At 48.2% G+C, this 25,146-nt stretch overlaps 2 protein-coding genes across 5 annotated transcripts in view; one reads left to right on the top strand and one right to left on the bottom strand.

Moving 5' to 3' along the window:
• Window positions 1–21,846, top strand: part of BACE1 (beta-secretase 1) — a 30,542-nt gene extending 8,696 nt beyond the window's left edge. Inside the window, exons 2-9 of the mRNA XM_054439938.2 lie at window positions 10,631–10,719; window positions 12,232–12,448; window positions 13,565–13,702; window positions 14,375–14,509; window positions 15,748–15,849; window positions 16,520–16,669; window positions 16,908–17,079; window positions 17,751–21,846. Coding sequence (XP_054295913.1) covers window positions 10,631–10,719; window positions 12,232–12,448; window positions 13,565–13,702; window positions 14,375–14,509; window positions 15,748–15,849; window positions 16,520–16,669; window positions 16,908–17,079; window positions 17,751–17,992 — 1,245 coding nt within the window. The 3' untranslated portion in view covers window positions 17,993–21,846. The remainder of the gene's footprint in view (window positions 1–10,630; window positions 10,720–12,231; window positions 12,449–13,564; window positions 13,703–14,374; window positions 14,510–15,747; window positions 15,850–16,519; window positions 16,670–16,907; window positions 17,080–17,750) is intronic.
• Window positions 21,847–22,061: 215 nt separating this feature from the next.
• The window catches only part of RNF214 (ring finger protein 214), a 53,728-nt gene continuing 50,643 nt past the window's right edge, over window positions 22,062–25,146 (bottom strand). For 2 of the 4 annotated variants that reach the window (XM_054439937.2, XM_054439936.2), the window contains exons 12-15: window positions 25,004–25,136; window positions 24,689–24,793; window positions 24,329–24,424; window positions 22,062–22,458 (exon numbers count right to left, since the gene is read on the bottom strand). In XM_054439937.2, coding sequence (XP_054295912.2) covers window positions 22,393–22,458; window positions 24,329–24,424; window positions 24,689–24,793; window positions 25,004–25,136 — 400 coding nt within the window. In that variant the 3' untranslated portion in view covers window positions 22,062–22,392. The remainder of the gene's footprint in view (window positions 22,459–24,328; window positions 24,425–24,688; window positions 24,794–25,003; window positions 25,137–25,146) is intronic. The other 2 variants (XM_063671489.1, XM_063671490.1) reach the window with 1 other exon arrangement.

Here is a 25,146-nt window from a genome sequence, read left to right as displayed (position 1 = left end):
ACCTGTAATCCCAGCACTTTGGGAGGCCGAGGCAGGTGGATCACCTAAGGTCAGGAGTTCAAGACCAGTATGGCCAACGTGGTGAAACCCTGTCTCTACCAAAAATACAAAAATTAGCTGGGCATGGTGGCACGTGCCTGTAATCCCGGCTAATCAGGAGGCTGAGGCAGGAGAATTGCTTGAACTCAGGAGGCGGAGGTTGCAGTGAGCCAACATCATGCCACTGCACTCCAGCCTGGGCGACAGGGGGAAAACTCCGTCTCAAAAAAAGAAAATCCAGGAAGAAAAACACCTCCCAGGGAAGCCCCCATACCTAATGACTAACTTCTGTCTCTCCTGGGAGCCTTCTCTTTCAGGTGCCTGGGCAGGGGAGAGTTCTGGGAAGGAGCCAGAACATTTTCTGAGTTCTGGAGCTTCCCTGAGATTCTCCTGGCAGGATGCGACAGCACCTGAGTACATCCTTAGTACCGCAGCCTCGGGTACTGTAGCCAGGTGGTTCCCAAAATAGGAGAGCTGGGCTGTGCTGGGGAGAATGAGGAAATCAGCAGAACTGGGGGGATTCTGACATGGGGGAGCTGGGACTCCTAGGTCCTTTTCCTCAGAGCAAACTGGCCAAGCTCTGCCTCCTCCCATGCCAACTTATCCTCTGTCACCATATTTCCCGAGCTGCTGTCACTCTGGGGCCACCCTCTCTGCTGCCCACTGTAGGCTGGGTGTCCTCTTGCTTGGTCTTTCAAGGTCAGTGAATCTCATCACTTAGTCTTTTTTCTTTTTTTTTCTTGAGACAGGGTCTCACTCTGTTGCCGAGGCTGGAGTGCGGTGGTGCGATCTCGGCTCCCTGCAACTTCCACCTCCTGGGTTCAAGCAATTCTCCAGCGTCGACCTGCCAAGTAGCTAGGACTACAGGCGTGCACCGCCACACCCGGCTAATTTATATATATATATATATATTTTTTGGTAGAGACGGGGTTTCACTATGTGGCCAGAATGGTCTCAAACTCCTGACCTCAAGTGATCCGCCCACCTCAGCCTCCCAAAGTGCTGGGACTACAGGCGTGAGTCACTGTGCCTGGCCCTACCACTTACTCTTTTCCAAGGCCTGTGGAGGTTTTGACAGGTAGGACAAGGAGTGAGTTCTAGCATCTCCCAATGGCTTGAATAAACAAGCCCATGTGCTGAGCATGACACAGGTGCCATGGTCAGCGTCATTTTCAACTGAGGACAGAGCAAGAGAAGATTCAAGCCACTGTAAACTGTGGGTGGGACAAGGTTAAATAACAGGAAGAACTTACTGTCTGACCATGAAAAACAGGTGGCGAATAGCTGCTGCGATACCTTGTGGAGCATGGGTTTTCCAGGTGGGTTCCGCAGAGGCTAAAGGTGTTGAAGAGATGCCTCAAGAGCCAGCACAGGCAGGAGGGGAGCAGAGGAAATCAAACCTCCCCTTCAAACAGAACATCTCTGCCTTTTTCTCTCTTGTACACTAGGATCCTGCATACAATTGGAAAAGGGGAAAAGGATTCTGCTGCTTTATTTTTTATTTTTATTTATTTATTTTTGAGACGGAGTCTCACTCTGTCGCCCAGGCTGGAGTGCAGTGGCGCGATCTCGGCTCACTGCAAGCTCTGCCTCCCGGGTTCATGCCATTCTCCTGCTTCAGCCTCCCGAGTAGCTGGGACTACAGGCGCTTGCCATCACACCTGGCTAACTTTTTGTATTTTTTAGTGGAGACGGGGTTTCACCGTGTTAGCCAGGATGGTCTCGATCTCCTGACTTTGTGATCCGTCCGCCTCGGCCTCCCAAAGTGCTGGGATTACAGGCGTGAGCCACCGCGCCTGGCTGATTCTGCTGCTTTAGAAAAAAAAAGTTTGAAAACTAGTGTCATAAACTCTTGGACCATCAACCTCCATCGTTTTATTAGAGTAGGAGGCACTGGCAAATATTAGTTGAGCCGGGTTAGGGGCTGCGGAGAAATGGCGCATCCCATCCAAAGGGGGAAAGGTATACTAGATAAGGTTTGGGGTGACCCAGTCACATTGGGACTCCTTGAAAAACCAGCCAGAGGTGGGGTAAGTGGCGCCAGGGAGCCTGCTTGCTCCCAGGTACCAATGGCCAGCTACAGCCAGGACAGGCAAGTGGAAGGCAGAGGAACTAGCTGGGAAAAGGAGTCCATTTGCACAGGGTTGGCTGATCTGTTCAAGGTGGGAGGAACCTGGACAGGACCCAGTCGTCGGACTCTGAGGCAGGAGCTGTGTGCTCTGTTGGCCATAAGCCCCTCCCCGCTGCTGACTTTAGGCTCCTCTTGTCCTTCCTTGCCCCCTTTTCTCAGCCTTGGGTAAGCTCAGGTCTAGAAATCACTTAGGAAAAGCAGATGAAGCTGACTCACAAGGTTCTGGGACTAAGGAGGCCTGGAGTCACTATAACTGCTCTAAGAACCACAGGACCCTGGGTGGATATTCACCAACATGGTGAAACCCCGTCTGTACTAAAAATGCAAAAATTAGCTGGGTGTAGTGGCGGGCGCCTGTAATCCCAGCTACTCGGGAGGCTGAGGCAGGAGCCAAGATTGCGCCACTGCACTCCAGCCTGGGTGACAGAGCGAGACCCCACCTCAAAAAAAAAAAAAGAATAGCAAGAGTCCGTAGGGTCATAGGAATTAACTGCAGGGAATGAGGCAGTTGCTGTCAATTAAAAAAAAAATCATTATGGAGCGTCTACTCAGGGCTAGGTAACAATTAGGTAATAAGCAATACAAACGCTCCCTACCCTTGGTGGAGCTCATAGTCTGTGGGACAGGCAGACATTAAATACATGATTAAAAGTGTGAGTGGTAGACAAAGAAGCACAGGTGCTACTGAGGATCTGCAAGAGGAAGAACCTAATCTTATCTGGGCGTCAGGACAAGACCTTTGAGGAAAGGATGTTTAAAGTGTGATGTGAACATGAGAACAGGGAAAGAATGCTGCAGACAAATATATGCAAAGATGCACAAGTGAGAGATCATCGTGCTTTCGGGAAACTTCACAAGAAGCCTGGTGAGGAAAGGGAACTGGCAAGAGATGTTCACGAGGTTGACCTATGGTTGGTGCCTTCAAGGTCAAGGACCCCAAGATTTAATTCAGATAATTTGTGTCAGTTATCTGATGCTGGGTAACAGACTACTCCCAAATTTAGTGGCCCAAACAAGAATCATTTTTTCAGGATTCTGTGGGTTGGCTTGTAATTTTTCTACAGATCTTACCTGGGCTCACCCATGTGGCTGCATTCAGCTGGTATGTCAGCTGGGGGCTGGACTAATCCAGGCCTGTTGGGCCTCTGGTTCTGTGAAGTCTTTCATTTGGAAGGAGGCAAGACTGAGCTACTTCACACAGAATCTGAGGACAGCGTTCCAAGACGGCAATCCCCAATGCACAAGTGCTTATCAAGCCTCTCCTTGCATCATTTGCTGATATCCCGTTGGCCACAGCCAGTCACATGGCTAAGCCCAGAGTCATTGTCAGAGGGGATCCCGCAAGGGCATGTGTGGGGGGCAGGGTGGTTCATCAGTATAACAATCTATCACATACTTCCTCTCCAAATGGGAGAGAGGGGAAGGTCAAGCAGATGAAAGACCACACTTAAGGCTTGGTCAGAACCAACGGATTCTTGTCCTAGCTTTGTGGCATGTGTAAGATGGGTGAAGTTGCTTACTCACTGTAGGTCTCACTTTCCTTCTCTGTAAAATGGAAGCCTTCTAAATCTCAACTTTAGCTGAAAGCCTTGTTATACAAGAATATAGGCATCTTCCCTCTTTAGCCATGAGGCCCACACAGAAGAAAACAGACTTCCTATTGAATAGGAAGAAGAATTGGAGCTAGAGCCCCCACTCCAGAGGCTTTTGCAAAAGTGCTATGACCTTGGGGTAGTACCAAGAAAGGGTGTGGATTCTTAATAATGAGAGATGGTTCAGAATTGGAAAGAGTCCCCATCTCTCCAGGCCACTAAACAGATGCCCCTTGAAGGCGTTTTTCATCCAGAAGAATCTGAGCTATCGCTGTCTGCTGGTGAGAGCTGAGGCCAAGAAAGGTGGGATTTGGGGAACAAAGAGCTTACCCTAAGCTTGCCAGCTCCATACCTGCCTCATCACCCAAGATCTATTGCTGAGAACTGCAGGAGAACACGCAGAGTGAAACCTGGGCAGGTGTGCCTTTCCCTGTGGGGCTTGTTAGCACTTCCCATGAAGCTGCCGTCCCTCTGAGACCCCCAGGGACACACTTGTTTGTTAATGATTGACACTGACCTAGTTCTGACCCCAGGCTGCAGCTCCCTGGGCATCTGTCTCCTGGGTCTGCCTGACCCCAGGGGACAAAGACGATGACTCCAGGATCACAGGCTGCCTAAATACAGGCAGGTGTCATGCCAGAGGCCAGGTGAGAGGAAGGCAGGTCTAAGCTAGAGCCACACCTATAACCTAAAACACCCATGGTTTGGGAGCCACTGAGAGATCCCTCCATCCCCCACCACCCAAAAAACAGGGTAGATTAGCTCTTTCACCTTTTCTTTCCTTCAACCATTCATTCATTCAAGAAACATTATTGCCAGGCACTGTGATACCTTAGTAGAATACTAAAGACATTTCAGTAGTTTTAAATTCTATATGAGGGGAGGTGAGATTCAGTGTGTAATTACAGAGTGACAAGTTCTATGGAAGATTTTATTTTGAGACAGGGTCTCACTTTGTCACCCAGGCTGGAGTGCAATGGCGCGATCTTGGCTCACTGCAACCTCCACCTTCTGGGTTCAAGCGATTCTCGTGCTTCAGCCTCCCAAGTAGCTGGGATTACAGGTGCGCACCACCATGCCCGGCTCATTTTTTTGTGTTTTTAATACAGACACAGTTTCACCATGTTGGCCAGGCTGGTCTTGAACCCTTGACCTCAAATGATCTGCCTGCCTTGGCCTCCCAAATTGTTGGGATTACAGGCATGAGCCACCGCGCCTGGCCTGGAAGCATTTAAGTAAGAAAATATAACCTGGTCTCTCTCCCTAAGGAAGTCCCTTGAGCTCAGATGGCAGGATGTGTAGGGGATAAGTAGATAAACCTGCAAGTGGAGAGGAGGATGGTCCAGGCAGAGTGAAGCTGATACAAAAGCCTTTGCGAGAGGGACCATGGCTGGTGTGGGGAACTGAGATGAGGTCAGTGTGGCTGGCAGCAGAGCTTTATGGGTTTTTTGGTTGGTTTTTTTTGTTTTGTTTTGTTTTGTTTTGTTTTTGAGACAGAATCTTGCTGTCGCCCAGACTGGAGTACAGTGGCGCCATCTCATCTCACTGCAATCTCCACCTTCCAGGTTCAAACGATTCTCCTGCCTCAGCCTTCCGAGTCACTAGGATTACAGGTGCCTGCCACCACGCCCAGCTAATTTTTGTATTTTTAGTAGAGATGGGGTTTCACCATGTTGCCCAGGCTGGTCTCGAACTCCTGACCTCAGGTGATCCAACCGCCTCAGCCTCCCAAAGTGCCGGGATTACAGGCGTGAGCCACCGCACCAGGCCAGCTTTACGCTTTTCATAGCAAAGGAAAACTGTTTACATAGGAGGGTTAACAGTCAAATTTGCACTTTGAAAAGATCACTCTGGCTGCAGTGCACAAAACAGATTGGAGAGGTCAAGAGAAGATGTGCCAAAAGCAGCTGGGAAACTACTGTGATATTCCAGGGTGAGCTGATGATAGCTTGGCCTAGGGATAGCAAAAGAAATAAGGAGTGAATACATTCAAGAGACTTGTAAGGAGCTTAATTGGACAGGACTTGTTGATGCACCGGATAGAGAGGTGAAGCAGAGGAAGGTGTTAGGATATGTCTGATACTGCTGACCTACAGAACAGATGGGTGATGCTGCCATCCACTAGTATAAAGAACACTGGAAGGCAGCCACCTGATGGGCAGGACTGCGTTGGGTCAGCTTGGGACATCCTGAATTTGACTTTTTTTTTTTTTTTGAGACGGTCTTGTTCTGTCACCCAGGCTGGAGTGCAGTGGAACAATCATGGTTCACTGCAACCTCAAACTCCTGGGCTCAAGCGATCCTTCCACCTCAGCCTCCCGAGTAGCAGGGACCACTGGTGCCCATCACCATGCCTGGCTAATTTTAAAAATTTTGTGTGTAGACATGGGGCTGTGGGTGGGGGTGGGGGTCTCACTATGTTGCCCAGGCTGGTCTTGAACTCCTGGCCTCAAGTGATCCTCTCGCCTTGGCCTCCCAAAGTGCTGGGATTACAGGTGTCAGCCCCTGCACCCAGCCCTTGAGGTATCTTTGAGGCACTTGGATGCGTGCATTGGGAGCTCAAAGGAGAGGAAAAAGCTGGAGTTAGGCGCTAGACATCATCAGGATCTAGGTAGATGGCTTAGTGGGAAAGGGTCGTTAGAGAGGAAGAGGGTCAAAGCTCAAGCCTTGAGAAAGGAGCCTGCCAAGGAGACAGAGAACACAGGACCTGAGAAGATGAAGGCTGACTTGAAAAACACCTTCAGTGTTTGGTGACATGAAGTCACCGGTAACTGTAGTAAGGGCTGTTTTATAGTGGAGGAATGGAGGCGAAACCCAGTTTTAGAATGGGTTGAGGAATGCGTGGGAGGTGAAGAAATGGAGACAGCCTGGCTGAGCGCTTTGGTTGTGAAGGGAGAGGAGAGAGGGGACTGGAGGCGGATGTGAGATTAAGGAAGTTTTTTGTTTTTGTTTTTTTTAACGAAGAGATGAGCATCTGTAAATGTCAACAGGAAGAATTCAAATTTGGTGGAGATGGGGCTAGGGTGGGGTGGCTGTATCTATGTGAGGGAAAAGGGCCAAGGAAGAGGTGGGTGCCTGGGAAGGGAGGAGGGAATTGGCTCCCCAGCACAGGTGGCAGCTCGTGCGGAGCCTGGGAGGGGCAGCCGTAGGCTGGTTGGTATGGTTGGCTGTGGGAGATGAGGGTAGTCCCATCCCCTGGCCCTGTTCAGTGACCCGAGAGGGGAAACCGGCTGCTGGGGTTCGGCGGCTGCAGCCTCTCCACCGCTGCCTCTGCTCAGGCCGCCCTGAACTGCCCTGTTTCATAATGAGCGAGCAGTGCCTCAGCCTTGCCTCGGGCCCGTCCTGTAAGAGCCCCCCTCCCATCCCCTCGCTTGGAATGGAGCAGGGGTGGGGAAAAGGCTGCTGGGACTGGCCAAGGCTCCGATTCGAAGCGTTGAAGGACAGGACCAGAATTACTTCTCTCGGGCGGGAGCACACCGCACAGGGCAGACGGCTCTCGGGAGAGCCTCGGGAGAGAAGCCCAACTGTTTATTCTGGTTTTCTTTTTTTTGTGGAAGGTGGAAAGGGGAGGCAGAGAGCAGTGGGGACCTGAAATCGTAGTATTGGGGTGGGTGAGAGGGATGGGAGCAGAGAGGGACATTCCTTCCTGGGCTCAGCCTGGCCCCCTTTGAGGTGGAAGGGGGAAAGGCTGGGGCTGGAAGGACAGCAAGAGTGCCCAGGGCCTCCGGGCTGGGGTGGGAGTACCCTGCAGAGAGCTCCCTCCCGCCTCGCAGGAGAGGAAGGGGGAGGCAGGGAGGGGCAGGGACAGCAGGAGCCCCCAGGTCAAAGCTCCACTCCAGTGTAAAGCAGTAGCCATATTTGCCTAGAACTTGCCGGATGTTCCCTCCCTTGCACAGGCCACAGAGACTTGTTGTGGAGGAGATCCTCTTTCTTTGGGGTCCAGTGATAGCAGGGAGCCCTGTAATATGAGGCCAGCCCCCCATGCTGGGAGCTGAGTCCTAAGAATGGGGAAGAGGGTTCCTGGGGAGAGGGTGGGTGAAGAAGCCTTCTTAATCATTAACCTGGTTGATTTCATCTGAACTGCTGAGCCTCCCGGCTCTATTGATTTTCTCTGAAAGCACAGCATCTGGAGCTGGTGGCTGCCCAGAGACCGGGGAGAGGGACCACGGGTAGAGGTAGTGAAGAGGGGCAGGGAGGGGAAAGGAAACCAGGCCAGGAGTGGGGGGCTGGGAAGGAGGGAGGAGACAAGGTCTGAGGGCTGGGAGATTGTCAGAGGAGTCTTTGGGGATGTGAGGAGGCCAGGAAGTCTAAGCAGGCACTGGGGGAGGGCGCAGTCAGCACAGCCACAGAGGCACCACGGAGAGCAGGAAGGAGCCAGAGAGGATCTGGCAGAGAGGACGAAACTGAAGTCCAGAGAAGCACAATGATCTGCTCAAGGTGACAGGGTCAGAGCCTGCACCAAAACTGAGGTCAGTTGATTTCACTGGACTGAGGAGAGAAGATACAGAAATGAAGGCCCCTGGGGCAGGGGAGAACCTGAGGTGATGGAAAGTCGGCAAGAGACGAGATGCAACTTACAAATTACCATTTTTCTGAGGGTGGGGCCTTTCCTTTTTTTTGCCTGTGAGGATATAGTAGATTTTCAAAAAATGGCTCTGGTCTGACTGAAGGTGGGGTCAGGCCATCAAAAGAGGAAGAAACGGCCAAGTAGAAGTGATGCTAGAGGCCAGGCATGGTAGCTTACGCCTCAGCACTTTGGGAGGCCGAGGCAGGTGGATCACCTGAAGTCAGGAGTTCGAGACCAGCCTGGCCAACGTGGTGAAACCTCGTCTCTACTAAAAATACAAAAATTAGCCCTGCGTGGTAGTGCACACTTGTAATCCCTGCTACTCAGGAGACTGAGACAGGAGAATCACTTGAACCCAGGAGGCGGAGGTTGCAGTGAGCCGGGATCGCGCCATTGCACCCAGCCTGGGTAACAAGAGCGAAACTCCATCTCAAAAAAAAAAGAAGTGATGCTAGAAAGAGCTGGACAGAAGGGAACACCAAGAAGACACCTGTCCATCTTCACTTAGCCAAATCCAGGGCCCTGACAAGATGGGTTTTCACCAGGACATTTTATGGGGCTCCTGGCTCCCCACTATTTCTGACAGTAGGATTCCTAGGTCTGTGTCACCTCTGAGACAGAAGGGGAGCCACATTCTGGTGGCAGGGACAGAACCACATGCATGGACACTGATGTGCCATCCTGGTCCCCACAGGTCCCCTCACCAGTACAGCTCCTAGAATAGGTCTTCTCTGAGCTGGAGGGGATAAGCCAGACTGCTTCCTGGGAGAATAGAAAAGGAGCAGGGGTCTCTGAAGACAGAATCAGTCAGGTACACAGTGAGCAGGGGCGATGTGACGGTAGAGAGACATGGGAACAGAGACAGCACACACACCACATAGCTCTGAGATGACGTGCAAAATGTTATGACTCCATAGACTGAAGCAGACACAGCTTTTCTTTCTTTTTTTTTGAGACGGAGTCTTGCTTTCGCCCAGGCCAGAGTGCAGTGGTGTAATTTCGGCTCACTGCAACCTCCGCCTCCTGGGTTCAAGTGATTCTCCTGCCTCAGCCTCCCAAGTAGCTGGGATTATAGGTGTGCATCACCACACTCAGCTAATCTTTGTATTTTTAGTAGAGATGGGATCTCACTATGTTCACCAGGCTGGTCTTGAACTCCTGACCTCAAGTGATCCACCCGCCTTAGCCTCCCAAAGTGTTGGGATTACAGGCGTGAGCCACTGTGCTGGCCTCAGACACAGCACTTCTAAGGCCATGTTGAGGGTGCCAAAGGAAACCAAGATATTTTACCACAGAATATACTACTTTGACATATTTTGAGTCGGCTGTCAGAGGGCCAGCACACAGAAGTGGCCCTGCAAAGCTGGCTTTTGAGGGAGATTTGCATCTGCAGAGAATCTACATTGATGCCACCTGGCTTTCTCTGAGGCCCTCCCTAGTCCAAATCTAGGAAAGATTAACTGAGTCTGACATGTTTAAAGGTCTGAAAGACACATACATCACCTGTTCTCTCTGAGGGGTGTTACCTGTGAGGTTTCATTCATATAAAAAAGACCACTTTTACTGGCCTGGCCTCCTCTTATCCCTCCCATAACTATTTTTGCCAAAGTCCAAGTCCCTTTTTTTTTTTTTTTTTTTTTTTTTTTGAGACAGGGTCTCACTCTGTTGCCCAGGCTGGAGTGCAGTAGCATGGTCTCAGCTCACTGCAACCTCCACTCCCAGGGTCAAGTGAGTCTCGTGCCTCAGCCTCCTGAGTAGCTGGGACTATAGGCATGTGCCACCACACGCCCAGCTAATTTTTGTATTTTTAGTAGAGACAGAGTTTCGCCATGTTGGCCAGGCTGGTCTCAAACTCCTGACCTCAGGTGATCCACCTGCCTCAGCCGCCCAAAGTGCTGGGATTACAGGGGTAAGCCACTGCACCTTGCCCAAGCTCCCATTCTTTCTGTAACCTCAAGATGGTATAAAATCATCAACCATCTGGCTATTTCTTTGACTTCCTATATTTTTTGACTCCCTTGCATGTTAGTTCTACTAATCTGCCTTTTTTCAGTTGGTTTTTCAGCAGACCTTCAGAGGGCGCAGGGGAAGTGTTCCTTTGGCCCCTGCAGCACCACAGGACCCCAGGTCCTATCTGTGGTCATGGTGGTAACGGGTGCCAGCCTGGACCAGTCCTGCATCGTGGAGCTTCACTCTGGACATTCTAAGGGGCAGACTGTGGCTGGGGCGTGAGGGATAATAAATGTGGTGTGACCGAAGCCTCTTGTCTATACCGTCTTTTCTCTCCCCTTTCTCTGACAGCTCAACATCCTGGTGGATACAGGCAGCAGTAACTTTGCAGTGGGTGCTGCCCCCCACCCCTTCCTGCATCGCTACTACCAGAGGCAGCTGTGAGTCCTGGGGAGAGCCCGGGGGAGGTACCTTTTCCAAGGATCCAGGGCCAAGAAGGGTCAGGGGAGGGGTACAGAGAGAAAGAGTCGATCCTCAGATTTTCTTCTTGCCAGGGAAGGGGGAGGGCAAAAAAAGACAGTGACCAGGAGAGACAGGGTGAAGTGGGTGGTGAGAGGAGCTATACCATGGGAAAGGGTGAATTGAGAGGTAGCCAGGAAGTGCTTCAGTACTGAGACAGGGCAGCCTCCTGCGGGAGGGAAAGGAAAAAGAGCCCATAGCTCACAGAACAATCTCAGGGGGCTCATTTTCTCTGCCTGAATGGGGAGACGAAAACCCCACATCCCCTCAGTGTCTCTCAGTTCTCTGACAACACCAGCTAAGTCTAAGCTGAACAGGCCTCAGTGATGGCTCCCCTTGCTGTGTTCTTACCCAGGGGCCACTCTAGGTGGCTTTGCATGGTCCAAGGACATGAAGGAAAGGGTCTTCCATAAACCCCTCTGCCTAGACCACTATCAGGGAACTGAAAACTGAAATATCTCCTCCATGCACCACCCAGGGTGCCACCAGTTGGATTCTGCTTACTGGTGAAAGCGGGGGACTGGTGAAAGGGGGGTTGAAGTGGGCTTTAAGATAAGAGGCAGTGAGGGATAATCTGGAAGCCTCCTTAGCATAAAAGCAGGAAGAAGAAGGGATGAGAGGACACCAATGTGTGAGACATCTGTGTGTGCAAACGTGAGTAGAGGCTTAAATCCTATCCTTGGACTTGTAGGCAGCTGCAAAACCCACCTTCCCTCTTTCCTCTCATGTCCCGATCTAAAAGAAGCAGTCAGGGAGGAGGGTGCAGGTAGGGTCGATGAAAGGGCATTCACCAGCTCCTCGTCCCAGTTCCATCACTGCCCCCACCACACACAGAAGCCCTGGTTAGTGGTGTGATTAAACACAGGTGGGGCTGCCACATGTTGAGCACGTTTCACAGAAGTGGTAATACCAACCTGCTTTTCTGAGATGCTTCTGCAAACCTCTTCTCTAGAACTTGCTGTAGAGTTTCCACATTCACCCTGCCTGGCACTTTCTCTACCACTCGGATGGTACCACTAGGTTCCAAGGCAGTAAGAGAGTCAATGGTTCCTTTTCTCTGGGAGCTTGATGGAGCCAGAGGGCGGAAGAGATGCCCACTAGCTGTCCCTGCGGCAGCAGCAGCAGCAGCAGCAGCAGAAGGCACAATGCACAAAGCCCAGGCTTGTTCTTCACAGGGCCTGAGCTCAAGATCTAGGAATATGAGCAATAGAGATAGGAGAGCGAGCCTCAGCAATGGTTCCCTTCATCTATTTGCAAGCCCACTTTACACTCTGTTCTGGGTGATGAGTTTAGGGATGTTTTGCTGAGCAGCCTGAAAGCAGACTCTAGGATTCCCCTGAGATGAGACAAGGTGGCGTTTGGGAGTAGGTTTAACTTAGATCCTTATACCAGTTGTGGTTATGCATCCACGGATCTCTGCCTTCTTTCCACAGGTCCAGCACATACCGGGACCTCCGGAAGGGTGTGTATGTGCCCTACACCCAGGGCAAGTGGGAAGGGGAGCTGGGCACCGACCTGGTAAGCATCCCCCATGGCCCCAACGTCACTGTGCGTGCCAACATTGCTGCCATCACTGAATCAGACAAGTTCTTCATCAACGGCTCCAACTGGGAAGGCATCCTGGGGCTGGCCTATGCTGAGATTGCCAGGGTGAGAGGAACAGGGCTTGGCCCTACACACTGTATGCATACTGCACACACGGCACACTACACAGAGAAGGAATTAGGAGAGAGAAGGGGAATTAGCGGAAGGAGGGCAACAATCAGTTTAAAGGATTATTTAACAGGAGTATAGGGTGGCAGTCTAAATTTCAGCCCTATAGAGGGCAGAACCATAGTGACGGAAGCTGTGACAGGTACAAGAATAGGCTGTGGTTTCTATGTACTCTTAAGATCTTTTTTTTTTTTTTTTTTGAGATGGAGTTTCACTCTTGTTGCCCAAGCTGGAGTGCGATGGCGCAATCTCAGCTCACTGCAACCTCCGCCTCCTGGGTTCAAGAGATTTTCCTGCCTCAGCCTCCCGAATAGCTGGAATTATAGGTGCCCACCATGACGCCCAGCTAATTTTTTCTATTTTCAGTAGAAATAGGGTTTCATCATGTTAGCCAGGCTGGTCTCGAACTCCTGACCGCAGGTGATCCACTCACCTCGGCCTTCCTAAGTGCTGGGATTACAGGCATGAGCCACCGTGCCCGGCCACTCTAAGATCTTTAATAAAGGCCCCCATAAATCTGAAGGTTAGGCATAGGGGATCAAAGATATATGAACAGGCTCACGCCTGTAATCCCAGCACTTTGGGAGGCCGAGGCGAGCAGATCACCTGAGGTCAGAAGTTCAAGACCAGCCTGACCAACATGGTGAAACCCCATCTCTACTGAAAACACAGAAATTAGCCAGGCATGTTGGTGCATGCCTGTAATCCCAGCTACTCAGGAGGCTGAGGCACGAGAATCACTTGAACCCAGGAGGTGAAGGTTGCAGTGAGCCAAGATCGCACCATTGCACTCCAGCTTGGGCAACAAGAGCAAAACTCTGTCTCAAAAAAAAAAAAAAAAAGATCTATGAATCTGTGAACCCATCAATACTGTCCTGTTTGCATTGCCAGGGGTCCTGCTAACCCTTCCTCTGCCAAATCTCAGTGCCTTAAGATGGTCTTTCCCAAGGAGCATCCCCCGAGCCTTCAAATTTGCCTTCCAGTTTAGACAGGAAGCTGGCCTCTGTCTTTAGGTCCATATGAGGACTCACTCCTTGTCTCTTTCTGCCAAAGCCTGACGACTCCCTGGAGCCTTTCTTCGACTCTCTGGTAAAGCAGACCCACGTTCCCAACCTCTTCTCCCTGCAGCTTTGTGGTGCTGGCTTCCCCCTCAACCAGTCTGAAGTGCTGGCCTCTGTCGGAGGGAGCATGGTGAGTAGGTGCTCAGAGAAGGGAGGTCCTGGCATTGAGGGAGAGATGGGTGCCATCCTCCCCCTCCCTGAAAGCTACACCACAGTTTTGGCTCCGATACTTAGAATCAGGAAGAACCTCTTTATATTCCCTACCCTCACTTTATTTTTCCATTCTTTTCTTCTTTGTGTTATTCCAGAAAGGAATCAAGGCACCTATGGTAAACTTGGAAAGGAAGGCAATTAGGAAAATTTCAAAGGAAATGAAAATAAGACCTGTTGAATTAAAATTATTCAGTTTGATGGTCAGAAGGCAGAGATATAAGAAGTTTGTCTATTTACTAATTAATTAGAACAATGGTGAATGGTTCTCCAATAAGCAGAGAAAATAAAACTTATAAACAACCATTCATTCAACATTTATTGTGGCAGTTTAGATTTAAATAACTTTGTATCAAGGGCTGTATGATTCTGAAACAAATAATTAAAAATCCTGGAAAGTCTTTTCTTCTGAACACATTTAAGAAACTAGAAATCACTTTGGGTGTGATTTGTTTAGAAGCAGGAAGATGAAAAGGGTAGCCTGTAGAAGACCTTGCCACCCCAAGAAATCACTGATCTTATTGCTTGGTCCTTGAGGGACTCACTCTCCTTCTGTGCCAGGACACGGGTACCTGCCTCTTTTTTTCCCTAGATCATTGGAGGTATCGACCACTCGCTGTACACAGGCAGCCTCTGGTATACACCCATCCGGCGGGAGTGGTATTATGAGGTGATCATTGTGCGGGTGGAGATCAATGGACAGGATCTGAAAATGGACTGCAAGGAGGTAATAAAACCAAGGGAGAGCCAGGGAACGTAAGGGGGTGGGCAGTACAATGTGAAGGAAGACTCTGGTTATGATGTTGGGAGGATGAGGCAGAGGTAATAGGACCTGCAGAAAGGGTTGGAAGTTGAGCCTAGAACAGTCAGGGGCTTAATGGTCACACAGCAGGATCTGAGGTTTGGGGCCTAGGGACTGGTAGTGAAAAAAAAAAAACATGGAACTAGTTCTGATGTCTGGACTCTAGTCACTGCCTTGCTTCGTAGCCTTGGGCAAGTCTTTTTTGAGACAGGGTGCTAGAATGAAGAGTCTTGTCTTTGGAGTGGGAAGACCCAGATCTGAATCTAGCTCTGATTTCTACTAGCTATGTGTACCCTTAGGCCAGTTACTATTCTGTGTTTCAGTTTCCTTATCCGCAAAACAGGTAAAAACAACTTTCTCAGAATATCAGAGATAATGTGTAAAGTGTTTATTTCTGTGGTTGGCAGTACTCAATAAAAGGTAACTAAATCATTTATGTCTTCCTTCCCTAGATTCTTATGTATGTTAAATTAGAATAGATATAAATGTACTAAGAAAAGTTAAAAGCGGCCAGGCGTGGCTGTAATCCCAGCACTTTGGGAGGTCAAGGCCGGGGCAGATTATTTGAGGTCAGGAATTCAAGACCAGCCTGGTCAACATGGTGAAACCCCGTCTCTACTAAAAATAGCCAGGCGTGGTGGCAGGCGCCTGTAGTCCCAGCTACTTGGGAGGCTGAGGCAAAAGAACGGTTTGAACCCAGGAGGCAGAGGTTAGAGTGAGCCGAGATCACGCCACTGTACTCCAGCCTGGGTGACAGAGCTACACTCCGTCTCAAAGAAAAAAGAAAAAAAAAAAAGAAAAGAAAAGTTAAAAGCACTATACAAGGTATTTTTAATTTCAAGTTTGGAGACTACCTGCCCACCCAAGATAACAAGAACAAACATTTACCGAGTGCCTTCTATCTGCTGGGCACGATTCTAAGTGCTTTAAATTGCTGATTTATTTAATCCTTACAATAACCCTTTTAGGTAGGTGCTATTTTTATCCTCACTTTAGAGATGAAGAAACTGAGGCACAGAGGTTAACTTGTCCAAGCAGGTACACTTAGGAGGTGCCAAAGCCAAGATGCCAACCCAGCCGGGGCCCCAGCAGTAACCCCCTACTGCCCAGAGCCCAGCATCAAAAACCCTTTGACTCTTCTAACTCTCTCTTTTCCCTTTTAGTACAACTATGACAAGAGCATTGTGGACAGTGGCACCACCAACCTTCGTTTGCCCAAGAAAGTGTTTGAAGCTGCAGTCAAATCCATCAAGGCAGCCTCCTCTGTGAGTGGACTAAGGATGGGGGTAAAAGAGATGGTACAGTGTCAGAGGGAGGCAGTGAGAGTCACATTCTTCAGCAACAGCCAAGATGTCTGCATTTAGACCCTTCTACTCAGACCTCTTAAAACACTCTTCCCCTAGCCAGGTGTGGTGGCTCACGCCTGTAATCCTAGCACTTTGGGAGGCCAAGGTGGGCAGATCACTAGGTCAGAAGTTCAAGACCAGCCTGACCAACATAGTGAAATCCCATCCCTACTAAAAGTACAAAAATTGGCTGGGTGTGGTGGCGCGTGCCTGTAATCCTAGCTACTCGGGGGGCTGAGACAGGAGAATCGCTTTAACTCAGGAGGTGGAGGTTGCGGTGAGCCATGATCACGCCACTGCACTCCAGCCTGGGCAACAGAGTGAGACTCTGTTTCAAAAAAAAAAAAAAAAAAAAAAAAACTCTTCCCCTTTATGGCTGTCACTTTGCTCATCACACAATCCCCTGGTACAAAAGTTTGACATCACACTCCCACTCTCTTCCTGTAATCCTCTGGTTGGTTTACCCCTCCTCACTTTGGATATTTCACTGTAAAAGCAAATGAAGGGCCCAGTTAATGTATCTGAACATGGGAGGGGCGAGATGATAAAGAGGCTTTTCCTTATTGTTATCCCCTTCTTGCCAACACAGACGGAGAAGTTCCCTGATGGTTTCTGGCTAGGAGAGCAGTTGGTATGCTGGCAAGCAGGCACCACCCCTTGGAACATTTTCCCAGTCATCTCACTCTACCTAATGGGTGAGGTTACCAACCAGTCCTTCCGCATCACCATCCTTCCACAGGTATGTCCCAGCCTGAGTCAGGGGGATCTCTCTTAAAAGTACACACTGGGAGACAGTGAGCAGGTAGGCTTGCCAGAACTTGGAAGACAAAACAGATGAGTAGTGTCCAGCAGTAAAGCGGTCTTAGAAAACCCATTAGAGCTCAGGGATGGTAAAGGGAAGGGCATAGATGCCTAGAAGGCAGAGATGGGCTGAAGGAAGTGAGGAAGACACTCACCCTGTGATTGCTTACCCCTAGCAATACCTGCGGCCAGTGGAAGATGTGGCCACGTCCCAAGACGACTGTTACAAGTTTGCCATCTCACAGTCATCCACGGGCACTGTTATGGGAGCTGTTATCATGGAGGGCTTCTACGTTGTCTTTGATCGGGCCCGAAAACGAATTGGCTTTGCTGTCAGCGCTTGCCATGGTGAGAGTGCCAGGGCTGAGGGTTTGGGGTCAGTCTCTCCACATTTTCCTTGTCAAACAACAGTTACTATACCTGGGCCCCTGTCAGTTTAGGGGAGGGTAGTAACAGTTGCATCAAACCCAAGTCAACAATTGTGCAAAAGCTAGTGTCAATGCTAGTCCTTTTTTTCTACTGCCTGCCATAATGACCACTGCCTGGATTGGTAACCTCTGTTGGAAACCCAGAGCAGCAAGAGCTACCTGGGTACCTTGGGAAGCTCTTCATGCAAGGGTAGCAGGTTGAGTCTATAGTGACCCTGTCAGCTGCCACATGGTGAGGCTGAATGCTACTTCAGAAAGGTGGCAGGGTTTCGCAATTGGATTTCAGCAGCAGAAAGTTAAGTTTACTAGGTGTGGCTTTTGGTCAACTCAGAACTACTGACTTTTAGTTATCACTCCTACTGGCTGGGTATACAAGGAAGGGCTGCTGCTCCCAGTGACTTGGGAGGGGAAACAGGCCTCTATCTGGTACTGGCTTCCCGGCCTGCTCCTAAATATCTCCTGGGAAGGAGATTAGGTAGCTTCTGCATGGGCTGATTTCAAGGCCTCACTATCAGGAAGTTCTTTTTGTTATATAACCCAAACTGCTCTATGACAATGAGAGCTGTCCATTCACATTTGCCCCCTCCCCAGTGCACGATGAGTTCAGGACGGCAGCGGTGGAAGGCCCTTTTGTCACCTCGGACATGGAAGACTGTGGCTACAACATTCCACAGACAGATGAGTCAACCCTCATGACCATAGCCTATGTCATGGCTGCCATCTGCGCCCTCTTCATGCTGCCACTCTGCCTCATGGTGTGTCAGTGGCGCTGCCTCCGCTGCCTGCGCCAGCAGCATGATGACTTTGCTGATGACATCTCCCTGCTGAAGTGAGGAGGCCCATGGGCAGAAGATAGAGATTCCCCTGGACCACACCTCCGTGGTTCACTTTGGTCACAAGTAGGAGACACAGATGGCAACTGTGTCCAGAGCACCTCAGGACCCTCCCCACCCACCAAATGCCTCTGCCTTGATGGAGAAGGAAAAGGCTGGCAAGGTGGGTTCCAGGGATTGTACCTGTAGGAAACAGGAAAGAGAAGAAAGAAGCACTCTGCTGGTGGGAATACTCTTGGTCACCTCAAATTTAAGTTGGGAAATTCTGCTGCTTGAAACTTCAGCCCTGAACCTTTGTCCACCATTCCTTTAAATTCTCCAACCCAAAGTATTCTTCTTTTCTTAGTTTCAGAAGTACTGGCATCACACGCAGGTTACCTTGGCGTGTGTCCCTGTGGTACCCTGGCAGAGAAGAGACCAAGCTTGTTTCCCTGCTGGCCAAAGTCAGTAGGAGAGGATGCACAGTTTCCTATTTGCTTTAGAGACAGGGACTGTATAAACAAGCCTAACATTGGTGCAAAGATTGCCTCTTGAATTAAAAAAAAAAAAAAAAACTAGATTGAATATTTATACAAATGGGGGTGGTTGGAAAGAGGAAAAGGAGAGGGAGTACAAAGACAGGGAATAGTGGGATCAAAGCTAGGAAAGGCAGAAACACAACCACTCACCAGTACTAGTTTTAGAACTCATCTCCAAGATAGCATCCCATCTCATAAGATGGGTGTTGTTTTCAATGTTTTCTTTTCTGTGGTTGCAGCCTGACCAAAAGAGAGATACGAAGGGCTTATCTAGCCAAAGAGCTCTTTTTTAGCTCTCTTAAATAAAGTGCCCACTAAGAAGTTCCACTTAACACATGAATTTCTGCCATATGAATTTCACTTGTCTCTATCTGAACCACACTTTATTCTACATATGATAGGTAGCACTGAAATATCCTAACCCCCTAAGCTCCAGGTGCCCTGAGGGAGAGCAACTGGACTATAGCAGGGCTGGGCTCTGTCTTCCTGGTCACAGGCTCACTCTTTCCCCCAAATCTTCCTCTGGAGCTTTGCAGCCAAGGTGCTAAAAGGAATAGGTAGGAGACCTCTTCTACCTAATCCTTAAAAGCATAATGTTGAAGATTCATTCAACAGCTGATGCCCTATTACCCCTACCTGGATTTCTTCCTATTAGGCTATAAGAAGTAGCAAGATCTTTACATAATTCAGAGTGGTTTCATTGCCTTCCCACCCTCTCTAATGGCCCCTCCACTTATTTGACTAAAGCATCACACAGTGGCACTAGCATTATACTAAGAGTATGAGAAATACAGTGCTTTATGGCTCTAACATCATTGCCTTCAGTATCAAGGCTGCCTGGAGAAAGGATGGCAGCCTCAGGGCTTCCTTATGTCTTGCACCACAAGAGCTCCTTGATGAAGGCCATCTTTTGCCCCTATCCTGCTCTCCCCTCCCCGCTCCTAATGGTACGTGGGTACCCAGGCTGGTTCTTGGGCTAGGTAGTGGGGACCAAGTTCATTACCTCCCTATCAGCTCTAGCATAGTGAACTACGGTACCAGTGTTAGTGGGAAAAGCTGGGTTTTCCTAGTATACCCACTGCATCCTACTCTTATCTGGTCAACACGCTGCTTCCAGGTATGGGACCTGCCAAGTGTGGAATTTCCTGATAAGGGAGAGGGAAATACAAGGAGGGCCTCTGGTGTTCCTGGCCTCAGCCAGCTGCCCACAAGCCATAAACCAATAAAACAAGAATACTGAGTCAGTTTTTTATCTGGGTTCTCTTCATTACCACTGCACTTGGTGCTGCTTTGGCTGACTGGGAACACCCCATAACTACAGAGTCTGACAGGAAGACTGGAGACTGTCCACTTCTAGCTCGGAACTTACTGTGTAAATAAACTTTCAGAACTGCTACCATGAAGTGAAAATGCCACATTCTGCTTGATAATTTCTACCCGTGTTGGGAAAAACTGGCTTTTTCCCAGCCCTTTCCAGGGCATAAAACTCAACCCCTTCAATAGCAAGTCCCATCAGCCTATTATTTTTTTAAAGAAAACTTGCACTTGTTTTTCTTTTTACAGTTACTTCCTTCCTGCCCCAAAACTATAAACACTAAGTGTAAAAAAAAGTCTTAACAACAGCTTCTTGCTTGTAAAAATATGTATTATACATCTCTATTTTTAAATTCTGCTCCTGAAAAATGACTGTACCATTCTCCACTCACTGCATTTGGGGCCTTTCCCATTGGTCTGCATGTCTTTTATCATTGCAGGCCAGTGGACAGAGGGAGAAGGGAGAACAGGGGTGGCCAACACTTGTGTTGCTTTCTGACTGGTCCTGAACAAGAAAGAATAACACTGAGGCGCTCGCTCCCATGCACAACTCTCCAAAACACTTATCCTTCTACAAGAGTGGGCTTTCCAGGGTCTTTACTGGGAAGCAGTTAAGCCCCCTCCTCACCCATTCCTTTTTTCTTTCTTTACTCCTTTGGCTTCAAAGGATTTTGGAAAAGAAACAATATGCTTTACACTCATTTCCAATTTCTAAATTTTCAGGGGATACTGAAAAATACGGCAGGTGGCCTAAGGCTGTTGTAAAGTTGAGGGGAGAGGAAATCTTAATATTACAAGATAAAAAACGAATCCCCTAAACGAAAAGAACAATAGAACTGGTCTTCCATTTTGCCACCTTTCCTGTTCATGACAGCTACTAATCTGGAGATAGTAACATTTCATTAACCAAAGAAAGTGGGTCACCTGACCTCTGAAGAGCTGAGTACTCAGGCCACTCCAATCACCCTACAAGATGCCAAGGAGGTCCCAGGAAGTCCAGCTCCTTAAACTGACGCTAGTCAATAAACCTGGGCAAGTGAGGCAAGAGAAATGAGAAAGAATCCATCTGTGAGGTGACAGGCAAGGATGAAAGACAAAGAAGGAAAAGAGTATCAAAAGCAGAGAGGAGATCATTTAGTTGGGTCTGAAAGGAAAAGTCTTTGCTATCTGACATGTACTGCTAGTATCTGTAGGCATTTTAGGTCCCAGAATGGAAAAAAAAAATCAGTTATTGGTAATATAATAATGTCCTTTCCCTGGAGTCAGTTTTTTAAAAAAGTTAACTCTTAGTTTTTACTTGTTTAATTCTAAAAGAGAAGGGAGCTGAGGCCATTCCCTGTAGGAGTAAAGATAAAAGGATAGGAAAAGATTCAAAGCTCTAATAGAGTCACAGCTTTCCCAGAAGTACAATAAGCAGAGGTGGAAAATGATCTAGTTCCTGATAGCTACCCACAGAGCAAGTGATTTATAAATTTGAAATCCAAACTACTTTCTTAATATCACTTTGGTCTCCATTTTTCCCAGGACAGGAAATATGTCACCCCTAACTTTCTTGCTTCAAAAATTAAAATCCAGCATCCCAAGATCATTCTATAAGTAATTTTGCATAGACATCTCCTCACCCCAGTGCCTGTCTGGAGCTCACCCAAGGTCACCAAACAACTTGGTTGTGAACCAACTGCCTTAACCTTCAGGGGGAGGGGGATTAGCTAGACTAGGAGACCAGAAGTGAATGGGAAAGGGTGAGGACTTCACAATGTTGGCCTGTCAAAGCTTGATTAGAAGCCAAGCCAGTGGCAGCAAAGGAAGGCTTGGCCAAGGAAAAACCTGTGGGTTGTGCTAATTTCTGTCCAGAAAATAGGGTGGACAGAAGCTTGTGGGGTGCATGGAGGAACTGGGACCTGGTTATGTTGTTATTCTCGGACTGTGAATTTTGGTGATGTAAAACAGAATATTCTGTAAACCTAATGTCTGTATAAATAATGAGCGTTAACACAGTAAAATATTCAATAAGAAGTCAAACTACTAGGGTTACTTTTTTTTCCTCAATCAGAGTCTCATTTTATCCATTTGGAGTAGAGTGGCTAAAACAATACTGAGGCTTCTGGAGGCTTTCGGTAAGCAAGGCATCTGGTTGGACAGTGGGTGAGCACCAGGCTTTAAATCTGCATACATGAGCCTTAAGAAAATGGACTAGAGGCTGAGCCAAACCAAAGCAGAATGGCCTTAGAGCAACAGCAGGTTCCTAGGTGGTTTTTATATTGTATTTGAAAACAGCCCTGGGCAGGGATATCATAATTTCAAGGCCAAACTAAACATCATCTTCCCTACAATCTGCATCCCCCAAAGGAATTGCAAGATGAGGGGGAACAGACTGTTTCTGCATAATATACATACTTTCATTTACGAACATTGGAATACAGACTTTCTATACACACATTACCTATATAATAAAAATGTACATGGCATGAGTATATGTCACTGTATAAATATAGAGTTTTAGAAATCTTGAACCCGCGCTTCCTGTTCACATCAGTTTCTCTTCTTCTTCCTCCCCAGTCAGGTCCGTCATTTAAGAGTTGGACAAAAGGGACAAGTGTCATTTGTGTTGGTCTGGGCCCAGAATTTGATACACTGGAAAGAAAGAAAGACACACCTCAGGTTTATCTGGAAAAACAAAGGGAAGGAAGGAGAGAACGCCAATAAGGTTCAACAAGGCCTAAGTCGGAAAAGTTCTTACACTGAGGTACAAGAGGGGCTTTTTTTGTTGTTGTTCTTTTTTCTTTTTTTGAGACAGAGTCTCACTCTATTGCCCAGGCTGGAGTGCAGTGGTGCGATCTCAGCTCACTGGAACCTCTGCTTCCTGGGTTCAAGCTATTCTCCTGCCTCAGCCTCCCGAGTAGCTGGGATTACAGGCGTTCACCACCATTCCCGGCTAATTTTTGTATTTTTAGTAGAGATGGGGTTTCACTTTGTTGGCCAGGCTGGTCTCGAACTCCTGGCCTCAAGTGATCTGCCTGCCTCAGCCTCCCAAAGTGCTGGGATTACAGGTGTAAGCCACCGCGCCTGGCCCCAAGAAGGGCTATTCAATGGCTCTTACCCTAAAAGAATCCTCAGTGCAAGTGAACCTGTCCTTTTTATGAGGAACATTAACAATGAGCTGATGAAAGTGTTCATGATGCTGCTTTTTGTTGAATGTCTAGTGTGGCTTGCTCCCCCTTAGGATCCATTTTGCCTGAGATGAGCATCTCTGTTCTAAGACCTGACACCCTCAAATCTTATTCAGGAATTTTTCTTACCAAGAATTTAGATGTAAATTCAGTTTCTACCTCTTGGAAAAGCAAAATGAACAAAACAAAATGTTAAGAGGGAATCATCCCTGATACTAAGAGACTTAACTCTGCCTGGCAACATAAAAAAATAGGAATGAGTTGTCAGTCTGTGAAGATAATCTCTAACCGGCAAGCCTTCCAAGCTATTCTGTTAATGGAGTTACTAATCTCATACTCAGGTCCTCCATTCCATTCCTCTCATCTAGGCAAAGTCTTCTGACAATGCTATATTTTGAACAATAGTTAGACATGTGGGATTATCACTCATTGTCAATTTTCCAAGAAAGTTATTTAGTGCTCAGTATGAATTGCTTATCCAGTCCCCTGAAGGCAATGGGGTAAAAAGCTGAGAGATCCTAACTGCAGTATTCTGAATTCTGCTAATGTTTAAGCCACAATTTACTGAAAACCTTATGATTAGATATTAGAGACCAGGTGCAGTGGCTCACGCATGTAATCCCAGCACTTTGGGAGGCTGAGGCAGGAGGATCACCTGAGCCCAGGAGTTTGAGACCAGCCTGGGCAACATAACAAGACCTTGTCTCTACTAAAAAAGAAAAAAAGAATTAGTTGGGCATGATGGCATGTGCCTGTAGTCTCAGCTACTCAAGAGACTGAAGCACCTTAAGCCTAGGAGATTGAGGCTATAGTGAGCTATAATCGTGCCACTGCATTCTAGTCTGGGCAACAGAAAGAAACCCTATCTCAAAAAACAAACAAAAAAAAAGCTGGGCATGGTGGCTCACGCCTGTACTCCCAACACTTTGGGAGGCTGAGATGGGCAGATCACAAGGTCAGGAGTTCAAGACCAGCCTGGCCAATATGGTGAAACCCCGTCTCTACTAAAAATACAAAAATTAGCCAGGCATGTTGGCGGGCGCCTGTAGTCCCAGCTACTCAGGAGGCTGAGGCAGAAGAATCACTTGAACCTGAGAGGTGGAGGTTGCAGTGAGCTGAGATCACACCACTGCACTCCAGCCTGGGCAACAGAGCAAGACTCTGTCAAAAAAAAAAAAAAAAAAAAGAAGAAGATATTAATGATGAGCACCAACACAGTAAAAGAAAACTTATTTTAGCTGTCAGGAAAAAAAAAGAGTAGAAAATGAGAAAAAAAATTATTTTAGCTGTCAGAAGAAAAAGTGTAGAAAATGAGGAAGGTCTGTAACACCTACCTCCTTGTGCAATACATGGGTACACGCCATTGGATGCAGCTCACTGGGCTGGACGAGTTTCTGGCACATTAGACATAGCTTACAGGTGGCTGGAGCCTGTAGAACAGAGGCAGCCTGGTCAAAAGGTAAGGAACCTCTGGGTCTCCTTGCCTTTTATGCCCATAATTCCATGCAGCAAAAAGATTTATATCAAAAGAAATAAAAACCCAAATATAGATTCTTGCCCAAAATATTTGCATTTTCCCAGTAGGGCTGCAAATAACCCAACTGATGGTTTCTTCCTGCACTCCACCTGTAAACCCACTCCTTCCTCACCTCCAGCTTCTCCATATCACAGTGTTCAAAGAAAAAGAGTCTTACATGAGAAGACCTTCCAGGATATGAAACTTGGGCAGAAGGCAAGAACATTGGGGTACTGATTTGGGCCAGTGGAGCAGGGAACAAGGCCCGGATGCGACCAAGTGGCTGTAGGTAGAAACATTGTCAGAATAAGGGAAGAGAGTCTCAGTAACAGAGCATATCACAAAAATCACTTATTTCCCAGTCCAGCAAAGGAAAAAAGCAGACTAGCTACCTCTGACTGGAATGCTTCTTCCCACCCCACATTTTTCTGAAATCTACCTCCTTCCCCAGCCCTCAAAAGGCCTAAGTTCTCTCCCAAGTGGCTTTTCTCACCTGAGTACTTGCTGCCACCCGCTCATGTTCTGCCAGTCGTGCAGCAACCAACTGGATAAGTTCCTCCATGGTCAGGCCTGCCATGGTGGTACGTGCTGTCTTGATCTGCTGAAGAATGTTGGTCATCTGGGCCCTGAGAAAGA

Source organism: Pongo pygmaeus, chromosome 9 (genome assembly GCF_028885625.2).
Source record: "Pongo pygmaeus isolate AG05252 chromosome 9, NHGRI_mPonPyg2-v2.0_pri, whole genome shotgun sequence".
Classification (NCBI taxonomy): Eukaryota; Metazoa; Chordata; class Mammalia; order Primates; family Hominidae; genus Pongo; species Pongo pygmaeus.
Note: the sequence above shows the minus strand (reverse complement) of the source record. Positions and strands in the feature narration are given on the sequence as shown.